The sequence below is a fragment of the Ylistrum balloti genome, unplaced genomic scaffold (assembly GCF_031769215.1).
Source record: "Ylistrum balloti isolate Yb309-2 unplaced genomic scaffold, AGI_CSIRO_Ybal_v1 Utg370502, whole genome shotgun sequence".
NCBI lineage: Eukaryota > Metazoa > Mollusca > Bivalvia > Pectinida > Pectinidae > Ylistrum > Ylistrum balloti.
This window is the reverse complement of record NW_026782325.1, coordinates 609,590-627,576: the sequence shown is the minus strand read 5'-3', so window position 1 is coordinate 627,576 and position 17,987 is coordinate 609,590. Positions and strand designations below refer to the sequence as shown.

The window sequence follows — 17,987 nt, the reverse complement described above, 5'->3', positions numbered from 1 at the left end:
AAAATAGTTGGATAGTATCAAATTTTCCATTGTATAATGACGGTGGATTGTAAAATTTTCATGTACATTTTTCTATATATTATGTTGTGACATCTTAAAAAAAATTCACTGAACACATCAAAAATGTCTGGAATGTATAATTAAGTTGAGGTTTGATAGTTTATGAAAAAAAATGAAATATAAAAATCCAGAATGTTTAGGAAACAGCACATTGAATATAAAGTGATATCTTCATGTATGAGTGTATTGTCTTTCTACAGCACAATATTTACATGTGCCGTGTATACCAATGTTTTACACCAGTTTTTATCCAACGTATCTGTAATATTAGCTACTGAGGACAGTCTCGCTATTTCTAAAAATGATATCTCAATACCAGAAATCCTGTTACTATCCTGAGGTAGTGTACTAGGCCTTTATTACCTTAAATTTACGCCTTTTCTAAAATCTTGATATGGTAAATAAATTCTACTGAACACATACATAATCATACATGCATTATCTCACATACAATGATATGTAATACAAACTGCCCTCTATTATTTTGACTCAGTTGCATAACATAATAGGCTCTAAATGAAATGGAAAATATTAGTCTTTTAGAAATAATTTCTTGAAGAAAATTTGTTATATTTTCAATGAAATCCAAGAAGAGTCAAGGAAGGACTAATTGTCTTTAAGGTTAAAAAATATGTCATTTTTTTCATTCTTTTTTTTTCTTTGAAAATAACTTTTTCTTCCGTGAAAATGTGCACTTACTTGGATAAATTTCTGAAAAAATAGACACATAATGTTGCAAAATGTTGCATTTGAGACCTTCACTTTTTCAATTTATCCAACTGACAGACTAAGAAGTATAGCAAAAAGAAGTTATCATATGGAAAACAATTTTTACAAAATTTCAAATTTTGAAGGGATTGATGGACGGCAGTGTACTGACGGTTATGTAATATCTTCATATGCATAATATCTTCATTTTTTTTTCACTGATATAATTTACAGATCTACACATCATGAACATTTGTCCAACCTCAACAGAATCTCCACTCAAATAGTATCAACACTCAAAACAACAATACAATAATTGCATCATTAAAGCATGTCCATTTCCCAATTCATATATATATATCAATTTATACAACTTTATCTAAAAATATATATTTGATAAAAACAATATTAAAACGCGAAACATTGTGCATAGCAAATCATGTTATAACAGTCAGAGATGAAATTGTCAGTCAGGCTGTTATTTATATGTTTGCATGGATTATAAGCTTCAAAATAATAAACTAAAATATGCAGGGTTATCGCCCTTGATCTACAAGGTCCCTTTCTCCTTGACTTATGGTATTGCTACATGTACCTAGGTCACTTTCCCATAAGCATTTGAAACAGTGAAACCAGCTGAATCTACAAGATGCATACCAAGTAAAGATCAGGGCCTGTATTTATGAAACCGTTCTCATGCTCAAGCATGGATTTGGTTGTCAAGCCTTAGATCTTGTTCAAGTTAAGGCTGATTTTTTAAAAAGAATTTGAAAGGACTTCAAGTCAAAGTTATAATCAATGTTTATATTTGACAATTGTATTATCTTATATGATTTCGGAGAATTATAAAAAAGTTTGCTTGAGTATAAAATCTATGCTGGAGCATGAAAATGGTTTCATGAATATGGGCCCAGCTGGACTTAGACTAGACTTTGGAATAGTCAACATAACCAAAGAATTAGCAATATAGGTACTTGTTAGCAACTAACTAGTAGATCACAACTGCAAAATTTCAGAATTATTCTGAAACTGTTTTGTATAAATTTTGGAATGTTTCCAAGCCAACTGGATCTTTTCAACCCATTTATGTGAAAGTGACCATAATATCTAAATTTTCCTGGTAAATATATTTTGTAATGTAAAATGATTTATTACAGCTATAACTTGTCATAACAATGACTATTCTTTTGAAATATGATTCAAATAATATCAGACCAACATTGAAAATTCTGTTTTAAAATATATGTCTGTTTATTTAGATTTGATAAAATTGATGTTTTTTGAGAAAAATATTTTTTCCTTTTTCCTTTTTTTTTGACAAATTTTTGACATGTGGTTTCAGCAGTGACATTCAGTAATTTTTCGAAATATCATTGATATGGAATAAACTCCAACATGATGTTACTTTTAGATTGAACCAATCAACCTAATAAGGTCTGAATAAATAACATACAGATGAATGACATCTACCGATTACCAAAATGTCTAATATCTCGTCAGGACACTTCCTCCTCTTCAAGTTTTACCGATTGCTGTGAATTGAAAATATTTTAAATGATTTTTTGTTATATATCAATCTATAAAAGGAATAACAAGGTTGTGCATTAATCTTTTGATAAAATTTCACGATTCATTCTCAAAACTTGGTATAAAAAGTAAATGATAATTTAAAGTAAAACAAGATATCCCAGAGGGATATTGGCGCCCATCATTGTTCAATCTTTACAACGTTTTTAAAAAGTCTCATCTTTTCGCTTCTTTTCTGTTCTCTGTTTTTGCTCTAAATGATACCAAATTTTAACATTCCTTTGCAGAAACAGTGATAATAATCTTTAACTGCCAAATCCAAGACGCTTGCCCCTGAGCAGTTTTGTTTTTCTGATCAGTGCCAAAATCGAGGCAAAACTAGGGACCAAGGGGAACCTACATATGAAATTTGAGAGATATTCATCCAGTACTTCTCAAGAAACAGTGACAAGAAACTTTACTAGGCAAAATTCAAAATGGCTGTCTGTAGACCATTTTGTTTCTCTGATCAGTCCCAAAACCTAATAGTCACAATTCGGGACCAAGGGGAACCTACATATGAAATTTGAAAGAAGTCCATCTTGTCCCACTCAAGAAATAGTGATAACAAAAATTCTTTATAGACAGACGGACCATGGATGTAGGGCTGTTTTAATATACCTGCATCTGATGATAGTGAGCTAATAAAATTAAATCATTATTTATAGTTGAAATGATCTCTTGTTTATTCTTTTCTTCTTTTTTTCTTATTGCTAAAAGGTACATAGAGGTGATTTTATAATTTTTAAAGCGAAAGCCGCTTAAACTTTGATACCGCAAAATTGTTGGGACCGCATATAATTCTTAGTTACAGGTCACCACATATTCAAATCAATCCAAACTAAGGAAGAGAGGGATTTGGCCGAGACAAGATAAACATGTTACACACTGATTATCAGAGTCTGAGATAAAGAATATAGACAGTTTATTGTTCATAAAAGAATGTAAAATTTCAAATAAAATTGAAGCTAAGTCAATGAGCACAGAGCAATTGTACACTGTAGACATAAAAGTCTTAGAAGTCAGCTGATTTTATCACCTTTCACTCTAAAAGTAGTACTAGTATATAATTGTCCTAATTACAGTATCTGCATGTTATCAATACAGCAATTACTGCAAAGGCACAAAGTCATCGTGCTACTTATCAATTAAAAATTGATACTGTGCTAAAATTCAATTGAAACAAAACATGGCAGTAGCAATCATTAATAAATTCATTTTCAAAAAAAAATTTATTATCAAATGCCGTCTCATTACATATATGGAATATCACTGTGCATATGGGGAAACAAAACAGACTAAAAATTTTGGCCTTCAAATAATTTCTGTGAGAAACAAGCCAGTTTGGTACATCAGAGAGTTAACTTTCAGGTTTAGGCATCCAGAAAATTGTGTCGACTGTTAATATCATTCTTATTAATACATTTTCATCTGATGAAAGAAACATGATATTAAGCAGATTCCACTGTATCATATTACAGATTCTGCATTTGGTTTAGTTCAACTGCTTTTCCATCTACCTTCAATACTTTTCTGGACAACTGAATCCCTAAACTTAATTTTTGCATTTCAGAATTTAAAGTCAGTGATACAGATGTATATATACATGAACTTCACTGCTATAAAATTATTCATTTTGGATATATATAAAAGTATAGGTTTGAAAACTTCAAGTGACAAATTTCAAACATGCAAATTTTAAATGATTTGATGGGTGCATCAATGGACTTCAAATCAAAATAATTTTAAAAGCCTATAGGAACTATTTGCAAAGACAGACTTCTGAATCAAGTTACTTACAGGAAGAACACGTGATTTTGTTTCTATGGGGAGAGTGCAGGAACAGAGAGCTGCTGCAAGCCCCAGTGATCCATACACCCAAACAGCTGCTGTTAAGGACTGGTCTAGTAACACCTGTAACAAATACACAATAAAGGATGACCTATGATAATCCAGCTTTATGTCATCCACACAAAATTACCTTTTATAACAACATTTCATCAAACAATGATTTTTATTGGAAGAAAAAGTGCTTTAAAATCTTTCGCACCCTTGAGAAAACTTACCTGAGCTACAAAAGGTGTCAACATTGCCCCTACACGGGCCCAGGCGGAGGCTGTCCCAATTCCAAGGGTCCTAATTGTAGTTGGATACACCTGTAGTATTTGTAGTCAATAAAAAGTTTTAATTAGAGGTGATTTGTTGGCCCTTAAATGTTCTCATGACAAAATGAGAATAGTCTTTGTGTATGGCATGTAACTGTATTTATTTATTTTATGTTCTCCTAATATATGTCATGTGCACCAGGTGGGAAAATTTTCCTCTAATACAGAATATGTGCACCAGGTGGGCTCTCCTTGCAGTAAATAGGTGGAAGGCATAATGGTTCATGAGGTAGCTATCCTAATGAACAACAAAGCAATTCCGTTCAGTGTCTGGTCCAAGATTACAACCCTATCAGCAGTTTGTTTCTCAATTTTCACAGAAACACAAACTGTCATGGTAGAGAGCATCGACATATACACCTAGGATCTTCAATTAAGGTTACGTAAGCCAACTCTCAAACAAACCGAATTTCAAAGAATGAACATCAGCATCAATGACACCATGAAGGAGTCTGTTTCTCAGCTTCATGACAAACACAAACTACCACAGGTAGAGAGTGTCAAACTAAACATCACTGATCTTCACATGAGGTATAGGTGAACACGCTACTGACAGATGGCAGCCCTCATGTCTTTCTTGTCTGTTTCATAAGTATTGATTTCACAATTTAAACAGACCTACATATCATTGTATATTTGTACAATGCCAGATAAGTTAAAAGTTGGGTTTAAAATTTAAATTCAAGTTTAAAATTTAAATATTTGTTAAAATTTGTCAGAAAAAAAATTGTGATTTTCATTTTATTTATCTTTGGAGCTAACAAGGTCATGACCTCTCTGGTCTGATAACTTAAATGTCTTTGCAAACATGCATGAATATGACCTAGTCTTACCTCAGCAGTATAAATGTAGACAAAATTGAAGTTTGCAGCAGAGAACCCACGCACTAGCAACATAATGCCAGTGAGAACATTTTGGGGCATATTAATCTGAAGTAAAATGAAGAAGGTTGCACATCCGGCTAGATCTATGGCCCCGGTCTTCCGTCGACCAATGATGTCAAACAAAATCATGTTTACAGGAAGACCTAGTAAAAAACCAGAAACAAAGTGAGGTTAAGGGAAGAATTTTATGAGGTGTTCACAGAGTTCTGTAATAATACCCATTCCCTGTTTTAAGTTAATCCTCCATTTCCTCAGCTTCAATTTATATTTTCTCTACCAGTTCATTCTGATACTTAATAAATCATGTTGACTTTGAAATACAAAATTAGAATAAAACAGTGGAGCAAAATGAAAATTAATGTTTAAAAAATTTTCAAAGTAGAAGCGTTCCCTCAATAACCATGCAAAACTCACAAATAAACTCTCCAATGGTTGATATAATCATCGTGATGTAGTCATCATATTTCAGGAGGTTACATGCACAGTTCTCTCCCCCTGATAGCAAAAATTAAATCCACATTTAAGTGACAGAGGTTACAATGATAAATAAAACATCAGTTAATGATATATATGATTAACAAAATTTCAATACTGTTTGAAACATAAAGAGTCCTTAGGTTCTACATGGCTCACACAAACTCAGAGACTTTAAATTCCAATACTTTTCCAGGACTTTTCATGGACAACGATCAAAGTATTAGTTTATGAGTTTTCATAAAAAATATTGTTTATATCTGCTTTTAAACAACTTTAATAATGAGATATTATGTTGCCCATAAAAAAATAGAAAACAAAATTTGGTGATGATTATATAAGGGCACATGAAGACGTATTTTATTTTCACACACAGATAACAAATAATCCATGACTTTCCAGACATGACATTGAACTCCAAATAATTTCCAGCAAATTTTGAAATTCACTGACTTTCTATATCTATATACATTTTACATTCATATTGTAAGCAATTATGTACTTTAACTTAAAATCAGGAAAAATTAAATGTTAGCTTCTCTAAAGGTTCTTATGAATATAGTGTTCAGTTTTGACATTCAACTTTATAAGGCACCTTCATTTTTAACGTTGTGGACCTGGAGTATTTCAGCACTAGCTAGGACCATTCCGTAGTAAGAAAACGCTGTGACAAACCAGAGTAGCCACACCTGAAGGGTCGTCCTCTTGTACAGAGGGGAAAACAGATCTCTCATCTTTCCTTGTTCTGTCTGAAGAAACGAACAAAAAAATCATATTTCATCTAAAAGATGATACAAGTATTTATAACAGAAACTTAGATAAGAATTGAGGAATGCAATAAGTTTCTTATCACAGTGACCAATATTTCAAGGATACGTGTATAGTACTTGTCGGGATAAAGAAACAAAAGACCTGCCATTAATAATAGTCATGTCTCCAGTGTAAGAAATACAAAGCTCAAATTTCAAATCAAAAATTTCAAATCAAAACTTGCACAGATGTGATAAAAATACATCAACAGAAAATACACTTTGTAAATGATGAGGAACAAATGACTTAGTAAAACATGAAGACCAACAAACTTGTGTCTCTCACTTATTCTCCAGCACTTAAAGAGGAAAATATTTTAGAAGTTCTTGATCATATCTGACATTTTTGTTTTTTATTTTAATCTTTTTCCTTCCCGGTATGTTCCAGGTCATAATCCTACATCTTTCTGTTACTAAAACATTAACATTCCCACTCGTGGGGGCACTCAGCTATGCCCTCATTCAGCTTTGTAGTGTCCCCACGGCCTACTTACATTGTATGTCCTTCCTTCCACTTATTAGTATCCCCCCCCAACAGTCCTTCCCCTCCTTCACCTTATTGGACCCCCAACCTACTCTCGACATCCAATCATTACCTAGAAGGGTTTCCTTATGATATTACAGTATTTATGACACTGAAGTTGATACTATAGATATCAACTGAACTGACCACAGTACTGCTGATGAGACGTCCTTCTGGTATGGTAGCACTGTTGGTCCTGGCGGCTTTCTCTAACACTTTGATGGCCTCCTCTCTCCTGCCAGCTGCCACTAAATACCTGGCTGACTCTGGGAGGAACTAGACAATATAATATTTCTGTAATTTAACTTTCAGTTTCTGATTTCAATGGAATCACACCTATATATCTGACATATATCTGAAACATTGTTATAGCTAGAGTTCCACGGTTATAACAGAACTATAGATAATATACACTGTACTTATCTGGAAGAACACTCAAAATTGATAAGAAATATTACTAACCATTATCATCATAAAATATTAAAAAAAAGACTCAACATGTATGGTACAGTAGATGTGACAATTCTACAAATGAATTTGATAATTTGATCAGAATTAGGGCTTTACTGGTAGTCAGGACTATGAACAGGAGTTAATGAGATTGAAAACCAGTTACACCATCTTTAAACCTTGCACACTGAAGTCACACGAGATTAATCCTTCAATAAACTGCAAGATTTTATTGGTAGTTATTACACTGTAATAGTGGAAAATGTGTCTGAATGAAGAAATATCAGACATTTTAATGTTTATCATAGTAAATATTCTAATAATGAATCAGTACAAATTTGACAAAACAAATTAAAAACTGAACTAAACAAAACACTCCATGGCAAAGCTGTCGTTTATGTAAGCAATGATATACATGTATTTTGTTAATGAGGGAAGATCACGCTACATTATAGGTACATGTATGTGTTTTTGTTGTCCTTTTAACATCATAGATATGAAAGGGACAAGACAAGGAAATCTTACATTGGTATAAATTGTAGATTTACATGTCCAAAGTATTCAAGAGAAGGAAGAATTCAAAATATATATACACCTTATTATCAGCCTGTATACAACAGTACATATAAATGTAGAATCATACATGTACGTACCTTCATGACGATACAGATAATGAAGCTAGGTATAGATGAGATAAACAACAGCCACCTCCAGCCAAGGGTAGGGAGAACTATAGCAGCCGTGATAATCTCAAATGATGTTCCCATTGCCCAGCTTATCTAAAACACAAATTCTGGATTAATTAAACACACAAACACACACAAAAGATAGAAAATAACCTCAGAGTAGAATCAGAATGATGTGTCTCAGTTCTATTCTTGTTATCACCACAAACTCACCTGTGTTAAGTTTAGCAGTTTTGCTCTGTGATTTGAAGGTAAATATTCTGTCAGTATAGCAAAGCTGAAATGAAAATGAAAATCAGTTATATGTATATATATGCTGTGTTGCTTTTACAGAAGTCCAATGGGCCTGTATCGCTTACCGGGTCTGCTACTTGTTACAGTAAAGATGATTTGTTTGGGGAACCATTCATGAAACAAAATCTCACTTCCCCTAAAATTTTCCAGCAAGTTACTATCAAAATACCATGACCTAGATCAGCATTTCTTTGATGTAGGTCAGGACAAAATATAGGTTAGAGTGACCTACTTATGATGAATGACACACTGCCTTAGTTAAGTGAATACATAGCCCAATTATGAAATTCCAGCAACAAGCAGTGTAGTAGATCCAGTCAAGACAAACTTTTCCTTGATACAGGTCAAAGTTCAAAATATCAGTAAGAGTGACCCAGTTTTAATCAATGACACTGCCTCACTTGGGTGAACACATACCCCAAGTATGAAATTCCAATGCTAGGAAATGTAGGTGATACAGCTAAGACAATTTTTTTCACTGATATGGATCAAAGGTAAAAATATAGGAAAGTACGACCTAGTTTGGATATATGACACATCGCCTCACCAATGTGAACTCATATCACAAGTGTAAAGTTCCAGTGACAAGTACTGCAAGAGATAGAATCCGGACAAGATGGCTGAATTATGAACGGACAAAATTCAAAACTATGATGGCTCCATGTTCCCTATGGAGTACTAAAATCCTGATAAAGACCTTGGCTGATTGCTACTTTTGAAGCCAAAACTTGGATAAACAATCCCTTTTCAGTGATCATTTTTACCTCCATCATAAAAGATTATTTCATTCTTGATCAAAGAGATCATATATGTTAGAGCACTGTGATACCAATCTCCAGACTAGTCTGTTCTCAACATCAAAAGGTTGTGTACATAATAAAGATATTGAATTTAGATGTTCTTACGCCTGTGGTGATCCTGCCAGACCTCCTCCAACTAAGCTCCTCAGTATCAGAATCCAAACATAAGAGGGACTGAAGGTGGTCAACAGTCCAAAGTACCCAATCCACAAGCTTACCATATACAATGTCTACAAAATACAGAGGTCAAAGTTCATTAGTAAGCATATCCACAGGCATGCACAATGTCAACATAATACTAAGGTCAAAAGTTATTAGTAAGGAAATCTACAGGCATGTTAAAAAATACAGAGGTCAAAGGTTATCAGTTGGCCAATTGACAGGCATGTAAGCAACAATGGTTTATCATTTAGTTCTAATGTAAAAAGATTAGAACACAGTCAACTAGGTAACTATAATATAGTCATTGTCCAATCTATTGGCTTCATAGAGAGGTCAGAGGTTACTAATCTATCGTAAACACACACATTTTCAATATATACACATTCTATTAAATACAACATTGAGGTCAAAGGTCAAAAAATATAAATCTACAAGCTGTTGCACTAAGAATATTTTCTATAACGTTTATAATATGTAAATGTTAAAAGTCAAACATAAATATTTTCCCATTATTTACATGTGTAAAACATGTGTATAACTTAACATTGATATCAATCTTTGAGACAAGCTGTAAACATGTTGTATTGAATGACACCTCTTGGGTAGTTTAAGATTTCAACATCAACGTAAATTCCCAGAAATTAGAGATGGATCTTATATGAAATACAGCTGTAAATGTAAAAGTATATATTAATTTTATTGTTTACTGCAAATGTAAAATTTTCAGACATATCTTTTATTCATTTTCTTCTATATTTGTTTGACCTTCTGTTGTTCCTCCTGCCTCCTAGTCTCCTCCCAGCAAAGCTAACTGATATTAATTGATAGAATCTGGTGCTTTATCTATTGTTGTACAATAAACACTTATGATATATATGTGAACATTCTAATTTACATGTAGCTGAAATTAAAATCACACTAGATATATATACTTACTGTCCTGCGACCAAATTTGTCTCCCATGGCTCCCCATATTGGCGCAGTTATCCCCATTCCTACGAAGACAACCTGAAAAGTTATGATTCAAAATACTGTACAAAACTTTGAAACAGTGTAGTGAAGCTGTGCCACTGTGTAGATTCACATGTTTAATTAATTCATATATAGGTTTTTTTTCTCATAAAATTGACCGATTCAAAGATTTATGAATCAAGATTAAAAAAAGTGAAATATTTGTTTACTGAACATTAATGTCAGTTTACCCAAGGCTACATAACAGTAGATGAACTAAGAAACGGAAATAATCAAATGAAACTTCTTCACATTTAAATGGATTTTTAAAAATGATGTCCTTTTATTAATTTTTGCTCTACTGTATCTCACTCAAAATTTGTATTAAAAGGTGCTATTCACTTGTGTGTCTTTTGTACAATCTTTAAGATACCCACTCATACTCAAAACATCATTAAAAAAAGATGACAGTGACTTTTATACTGGTGTGTTCCTGTTAGATCAGGACTATCATCATATACATGTGACTTCCTAACAAAATAAGTAAAAAGATCATGCCTTGGTTAAGTAAAGTTTAATACACTGTATTTTTCAAAGGCAGTAGACAAAGAGATCTGCTTTTTACTTAATATTACGATTTTCTGAAGGTTTAAATCTACTTTAAATTCTTTGACTTTCAGATTCTTTTAAGAGGAATCATAAGTATTAGGAAAATGATCTTTTGGCCAAACAAAAAAAAAATAAAAAAAGTTTCCTGGCCCTGGGCACCCCATATACTTCTAAATGTTTTTAATGCAAGAAGCACCATCAAGTCAAAATCTCTCTCCTATATAAACAATAAAAATTATTTTGTTTAGACAAAATTTGTAGCCATCCCATCTTCCTGAATTATTTCAACATATTACAGGCAACAGATGTTTTTTTCATTTGGCTTTACTATGTGTGGAAATTCAATAAATGCATGTAGTTACCGTGGTGATGAGGGCCACTTGGTATTTTTCAAGCTGCCACTCACAACGTAGAACAGGAGATAAAACTGCCAACAACATCATCTCCATGGCATCAGCCGCCTACAACAGAAAATATTCAGTTCTTTATAATATTTAACTCATCATTACAAACAAATTCTCTAAAAAATTCGAAGAAAAAGACAAATATGTGTTTTCAGAGTCCCACAACCCCTTGGGTTCCACTAGGATTATCCCTGACCCCCATCATCAGCATACAACACTCAATCAGGCAAAGATGTACAGAATATAGTGAGAACATGGTATGTCAAATAAAAATGGAGTCTTCAAATTCTGTATTGAAGCCTATTATAATAATATGCAGTTATTATGACCCATTTTTCAACAATTGTGTTTAAACAACAATAACCAAATTCTGAGACAATCACAATTAACTCACTGTAAATAATCCACAAATTATGAAGAGCTTCAGCTGAAAAAGACCGAAGCCAAGAGAGTCGATAGCCTCCTGTACAGTGAATGTTGGCCCCGAATATTCATCATCATTCTCATCTCCGGCTTCACGCTGTATCAGTGACACTACCTCCAAGTCTGTAATAATGCAACAACAAAAACTAATCAAGCTCGTTGACTGCAATTGCAGTTTTCCACAAACTTATGCAAAATAATAAATCTTTTTCTTTAAGATTTTGCAAGCACAAAATATGAAAAGGTAGAAATAAGGATTTGTTTTGAAAATGGGATAATGGTCACTTAATTGACATAAATGTCACAGAATATAGTCTTCATTAAATTTCATTGAATTCAGGCACTATAACCAGAACCGAAAATTGATCTTTTTACAGTGTATACCAGAGTTATAACACAATTTCTGGAAAAAAATCAATGATTAGAAACTCTGTACATATGTACACCGAAACTGAATGAACCCTGAGTTGGCAAAATGTTCATTATGAAAACATCTTTTACATGAAGCTTTTTAACTGAAAATGATTACCTCCATCAATTTCATCTGATTCATCTTCAAGGTCCGAGATTCTGACCTTTGAGTATTTAACTGCATGTGACCTATGCCTGCCTCTGTGGTCGTCATAGTAACTATCGGAGTCTGACAACAATGTTTCCATGGAAATTGAGACTTCAACTTGCACACAGCAAGTTTAGTATGTCTATACCCAGACTTAGTTACATACTCGGCCTTAGCTTTAACCTGAAAAGTAAAACAAAATTTAATAATAATGCTGTTTTTTGACATATACATCAGTGATTTCTATGGTGACCAGTGTCAAGAACTGAATAAAAAATTCTTCTATTCTATTCCTAATGACATCAGAAGTGACTTTCATAATTCATATATAACATTAATGTTGATCATCTAGTATGTATACTCCTTCGTTAATTTTCTTAAATCCTCATCTTCACAGTCAGCAATTAATGTTGAAGATCTAACAGCTGAGCTATTATGGAATTTCATGGATAAGTGCACCTCATTTGCATACAGTAATTGTTTGTATGGGTTTGTGATAAAGTACCATGTTACCATGTTTATGTACTGAAGATAAGCAACTTGAAGCCAGGTCACTCAGTGATAAAGTGCTGTGTTTATGTACTGAAGATAACCAACTTGATGCCAGGTCACTCAGTGATAAAGTGCTGTGTTTATGTTCTGAAGGTAAGCAACTTGAAGCCAGGTCACTAAGTGACAAAGTGCTGTGTTTTTGTACTGAAGATAAGCAACTTGAAGCCAGGTCACTCAGTGATAAAGTGCTGTGTTTATGTTCTGAAGGTAAGCAACTTGAAGCCAGGTCACTAAGTGACAAAGTGCTGTGTTTTTGTACTGAAGATAAGCAATTTGAAGCCAGGTCACTACATGAAGTACTTGGATGAGTGACCACACAGTTGTAACCCCAGTACATTTGGAGACAGCAAGCCGGCCTGGTATCCTATAGGGTGCATATCATACAGAATGGGAAGCACAGTATCCCCTAAGACATGTTCAGGACCAGGAAGTCTAACAACGAGAGGGAGAGATGATGAACAGTGGGTGCTAACTAAATGAATACATATTATTCATGTATACTTTGTGGTTTGAAAAGTGTCTACTATTAGGGTGTAGAAGTTGAGGGTATAGGTCGCCTTACTTGCCTCGGCTAGTGGGAATTTCCCTTTAGTCGGGCGGTAGAATGTCCGTCTAGAGACCGAAGGGTCGCTAGTTTGAACCCGAGCGGTGGCAAGGTGTTTTCATTACTCCTTCCTTTTACAAGGGTATAAAAACATAATTCAATCAGGTAGGAAATATCGTATACGCTTAAGAACATGACATGCTAATACCAAAATGAAAATTATATAAAAAATGACCTTGTCCATCCAAACTTTTGAACTTGTCAACAGCTGAAATATCTTACAAGACAGCGTACATTTTACATACCGGTCAACCGGTAACGCAACTGTTGAAGCATATATAGACAGACGGCAATTAAAAAGACAATAATAGCGAGGATCAAAACATAATTGAGTTATGTTAAGACACGATTAACACAACGAAATATAATTAAATATTTCACTTTTCGCAGAAAACAACTCACCTGTTGTCGTTTACCTGTTAATGTTTACCACGTATAAAACCGGAAGTGATAGGGAGCACGCAACTAATGGAATCGGTTTTATAATATGACTGAGACAAACGTTCTATTTAGGGTTTATGAAAGCTGTTTATAATATGATCAATTCCATTCTTAAGTTATGACAGCAATTGCACTAAATTAATGCATAGTTACCATTTTAACCGGCAACGATAAGATTTGAGATGATTTCACATATATGACATGAATCCGGAACATATGGGAAATAACTCTTTGTACATCACAGGAATCAATTATGACAGACAGAAAATTTCTCTCCCTGAAATAATAATTTAATTTCTATATTCACATTTATTATGCTGTTATTGACATTTACATTCAGTCTCTAAAAGGAACATAGTCAATTAAAATGCTCCTGATCTAAGAATGAGCATAGCTACATAGACTGACATCACTGAAAACGTAAACCACATTTGCTTCTAGTTGTTTTGTATGATAAGCATGCTGAACATGTATATGTGTGTGTGGTGGGGTGGGGGAGAGGGGTGTGCATTTACGTATTTGCCAGGAGTTTTCAGTTGTTAATCTTCAAACTTTAACTGCTACAGTTACTGTTCTGTTCATTTTGTTTTTTGTTTTTTTGTTTTTTTTTCAAATTCTAGATCTTCTCGCAGTTTTATTTGTTTTAAACCAAATCCAGGGGTGTCTTTATCATACGCCCCTGACCAAATCAGATCATAACTTCGTATATTGACTGTAGTAATGTGTGCAATCATATAGGACATAGAATCGGACGATAAGAAATTAGCCCACTAAAGAGATGACTAAAGTTCACAGCTAAACTAGAGGGGTTTTCAGTCAGGGTTTTACTGGCGCGTCCTTCTAAATAACTGACCATATAACTTCATATAATAAAATGTGATGTTTTATTCAACAGATTGAATTGTAACACTCTGAGTTTTATAATAACTGAAGGTGGTTACTTTTTGTTTGTGATTTTGAACATGGATATTTATGCTATCATGGGTTTAAATTCAAAATGAGTCCGATATGTACCGTACTATTGCGGACTAGCAGATGTGTCATTGATATGTAGGCTACAACAGATACCTATATAAGCATGACTGTACGGGTCTTCCGAGTAAAACAGTAAAAACGTATTAAAACATAGTGTAATTTTATAAAATCACTCATCTATGACTGGCCCCATTCTACAAGTGGGCTCTCGCGCCTCGATAAGCGCTAAGGGGACGTAACTTATGGTATCCCGTCTAAATAGCTGTATATGTCGCTATTAGCCTATATGTTTTACTGTACATGTGTTCAGAGACACTGGCGGATCCAGAGGGACGCACCCGGCGGCCACCTGCCATCTCAACTAAAATTGGCCAAGTAATCATTCTTTGCGAAAATAATAAACCTAAAATTTCATCATCACAGACTGCATGTCGGCCAACGACACTTCGATCACATATGACCTGTGAGCATCATGTATACATACTTTGATAATTTCATATTTTGTATTTCTACCTAAAGATGTTCCTTAGTAAAAACGGACCTGAAGGGACGTGTATTTTGATCAGTCTCCAAAGTAAACATCTAGTCTATGACTTTCTATAAGATTATTTGTTGCAACAAAGACACATAAGTTTTTTTTCTTTCTTTCTTTTTGCAGTCCTTTTTAGGCACGAAACTCTCCAGGGAGGTACTCCTTACACAAAAAATAAAACAGTATGAAACATATGCGGAATAGTATCAAATGTAGTTTAAGATCATGTTGTAGTGAAGGGAGGACTGAGAAATGTACAAAGAGGAACACATAATAAATCGTGACAATGATATCACGTCATAATTCTATGACGTCATCAATTGCACATCATCACACGAGATCTTCCGGCCATTGTTTCTGTTGCTAGCGACACGAGGAGGTGAGCTTTAGGCCTGCAATGAAAACAATTTTCGACAACTATCGCACGATCAACCCATATTGTTGATATCTACCTTTGCTGGATTGGAAATTAAGTCAGATTGAGGTGAGCAATTTTGTAATCAATTTAATGAAATACAATCTAAGTGTATAAATATGATATCAAATCTAGGCCGCTAATTGGTCAGTGAAGAGTAACAGTATTTTGGTTCGTAGACCCGGGTTCGAATCACGTCTGCGTTGCTTGCTATCTTACTGAAGAAGGTATTATAATATTAAGGTATACCTATGAAACGAAGCCTTCAAACTGTCTTATATCCTCATGCATTTCAAAGTAGTAGTTGCATGTTTGCAAAACATAATACTCATTCATTACATGTATCTGATCAGCGTTAAAATATCTTTCATCTCCCCAAAAATTGAGAATTGTCGAAGATGTCAATGTATCCCGAATTCCGCAATAAATTATCAATATATACTTGAAGTATAGGGTTGTTGGATGCAAATAATACTGATATAAATTTGGTGAAGCTTCCTCCTACTCTGTTTATATATCCTCGTAATTCCAGGAAATCGGGTTTATAATTAAGTAAAAATGGATAACTCCTTCTTACAACTTTCTCGTGCAGTTCACAATCCATATCCGTATAATTTAACTGGGTTTTCCTACTTTGGTAATTATAAGATATCAACTGTGCGCATGTTGATAAAATCGTGGATGATCGTGGAGTATTTAAACGATTCTTGAATCTTATACTTTTAAAGCCAAGAAGAAGAGAAAAGACTCCTACCCATACCCACACACACATAAACACATTGATATATTTGTACTGCTGATCTGGATTTTTGTTATGTTGTATTATACAAAGATGTTATTAAGACGTACTAAAAGATGTGTATTACGGTTGGCCAATGAGTATATATAATCTTATGTAATAAGAAGGAATAATGAAAACACCCTTTCTATAGTTGGGATTTGAACTTGCGACACTTCGGTCTCTACCTCTCGACCAAAGCGAAATTCCCACTTGCCAAGTCTTCTACACTACTCGCTTCTTCACAAAGTCTTCAACCTCGAAGACTACAACAACCCACATTCAATATCTCCAAGTAAGCATTCTCAATCTCCTATAGCTTCAACAATTGGAGTGGTCACGGCACCAAATCTGTAACAGGAAGGTGCTATGAAAAGCATCTTGCCACTGCTGGGGTTTGAAGTAACGACCTTTCGGCTTCTAGCCAGACACTCCCTCCGCTCGACCAAAGGGAAATTTCAACTAGCTAAGGCTAGTAAGATGACATGTACTCTCCATTTCTAAAACATGTACCACTAAGTATTTATTTACTGAGTAAGAGAAAATGAAAATCCAGTACGTGTTAGAAACAAACATTTTTAACGGTGGACATCTATTGAAATTTGATGAAAGGTAGTGCATCCAGCGTCACGTTTTTGTTTTGATTTCAACGGCATCCATCTGTGTTATTTTTTAAAATCCCGCTGCAAACGGTTCAAAATTAATTGAAAATTCAAATTTAGAAATATCATATTTACATTTTATTTACAACACAATTCACATGTAAAACTTTAACCCCTCACCTGTTAGCAACACTCTACTCCAGGATTTCCCCCATCCACACAGTGTAAAAACTACACAATACCACGACAGGCTAACCCTTTAACTACTATGTTATCCTTTATCAGAACCAGTTCACCTACCTCACCACTAAGTATTCCGATTACTCAAGTCACGAGTTCTTTTCTGGCTTCCGTTCTTAGTCTGTACACAAGCCCGCCCTCAAAGAAGCCCCTCGTTAATCTCCCCTTTACAGACTCAACTACATTAAGATGTGACCCTCCTAATTCATGCTTTATATTTCGTCGTCCTGCTGTCACAACATAAGAATGGTTTGTCATATTTCAAATTAAATCCTTGTTTCGTTGATGTAGTTCCGATCTTTGTATATTTCAGACTTTACG

General features: G+C 34.1%; 1 protein-coding gene across 1 annotated transcript; it reads right to left on the bottom strand.

Moving 5' to 3' along the window:
* Positions 1-2,264: 2,264 nt before the first annotated feature.
* On the bottom strand, positions 2,265-12,657 carry LOC132555520 (putative transporter SVOPL). Its single transcript, XM_060219868.1, has 14 exons — positions 12,498-12,657; positions 11,940-12,091; positions 11,504-11,602; positions 10,518-10,589; positions 9,525-9,649; positions 8,539-8,602; positions 8,293-8,418; positions 7,337-7,465; positions 6,453-6,606; positions 5,798-5,878; positions 5,333-5,526; positions 4,401-4,490; positions 4,135-4,248; positions 2,265-2,300 (listed from the first exon to the last, which is right to left on the bottom strand). The coding sequence occupies exons 1-14, from the start codon at positions 12,625-12,627 to the stop codon at positions 2,265-2,267; spliced, it is 1,566 nt and encodes a 521-aa protein (XP_060075851.1). The 5' UTR covers positions 12,628-12,657.
* Positions 12,658-17,987: the final 5,330 nt, after the last annotated feature.

Coding starts and splice junctions, on each gene's coding strand:
- LOC132555520 (XM_060219868.1), bottom strand. CDS start 12,627: ATGGAAACATTGTTGTCAGACTCCGATAGTTACTATGACGACCACAGA. Junction 7,466..8,292: donor TTATCTGTATCGTCATGAAG/GTACGTACATGT, acceptor TATATTGTCTAG/TTCCTCCCAGAGTCAGCCAG. Junction 4,249..4,400: donor TGACACCTTTTGTAGCTCAG/GTAAGTTTTCTC, acceptor TATTTGTTACAG/GTGTTACTAGACCAGTCCTT.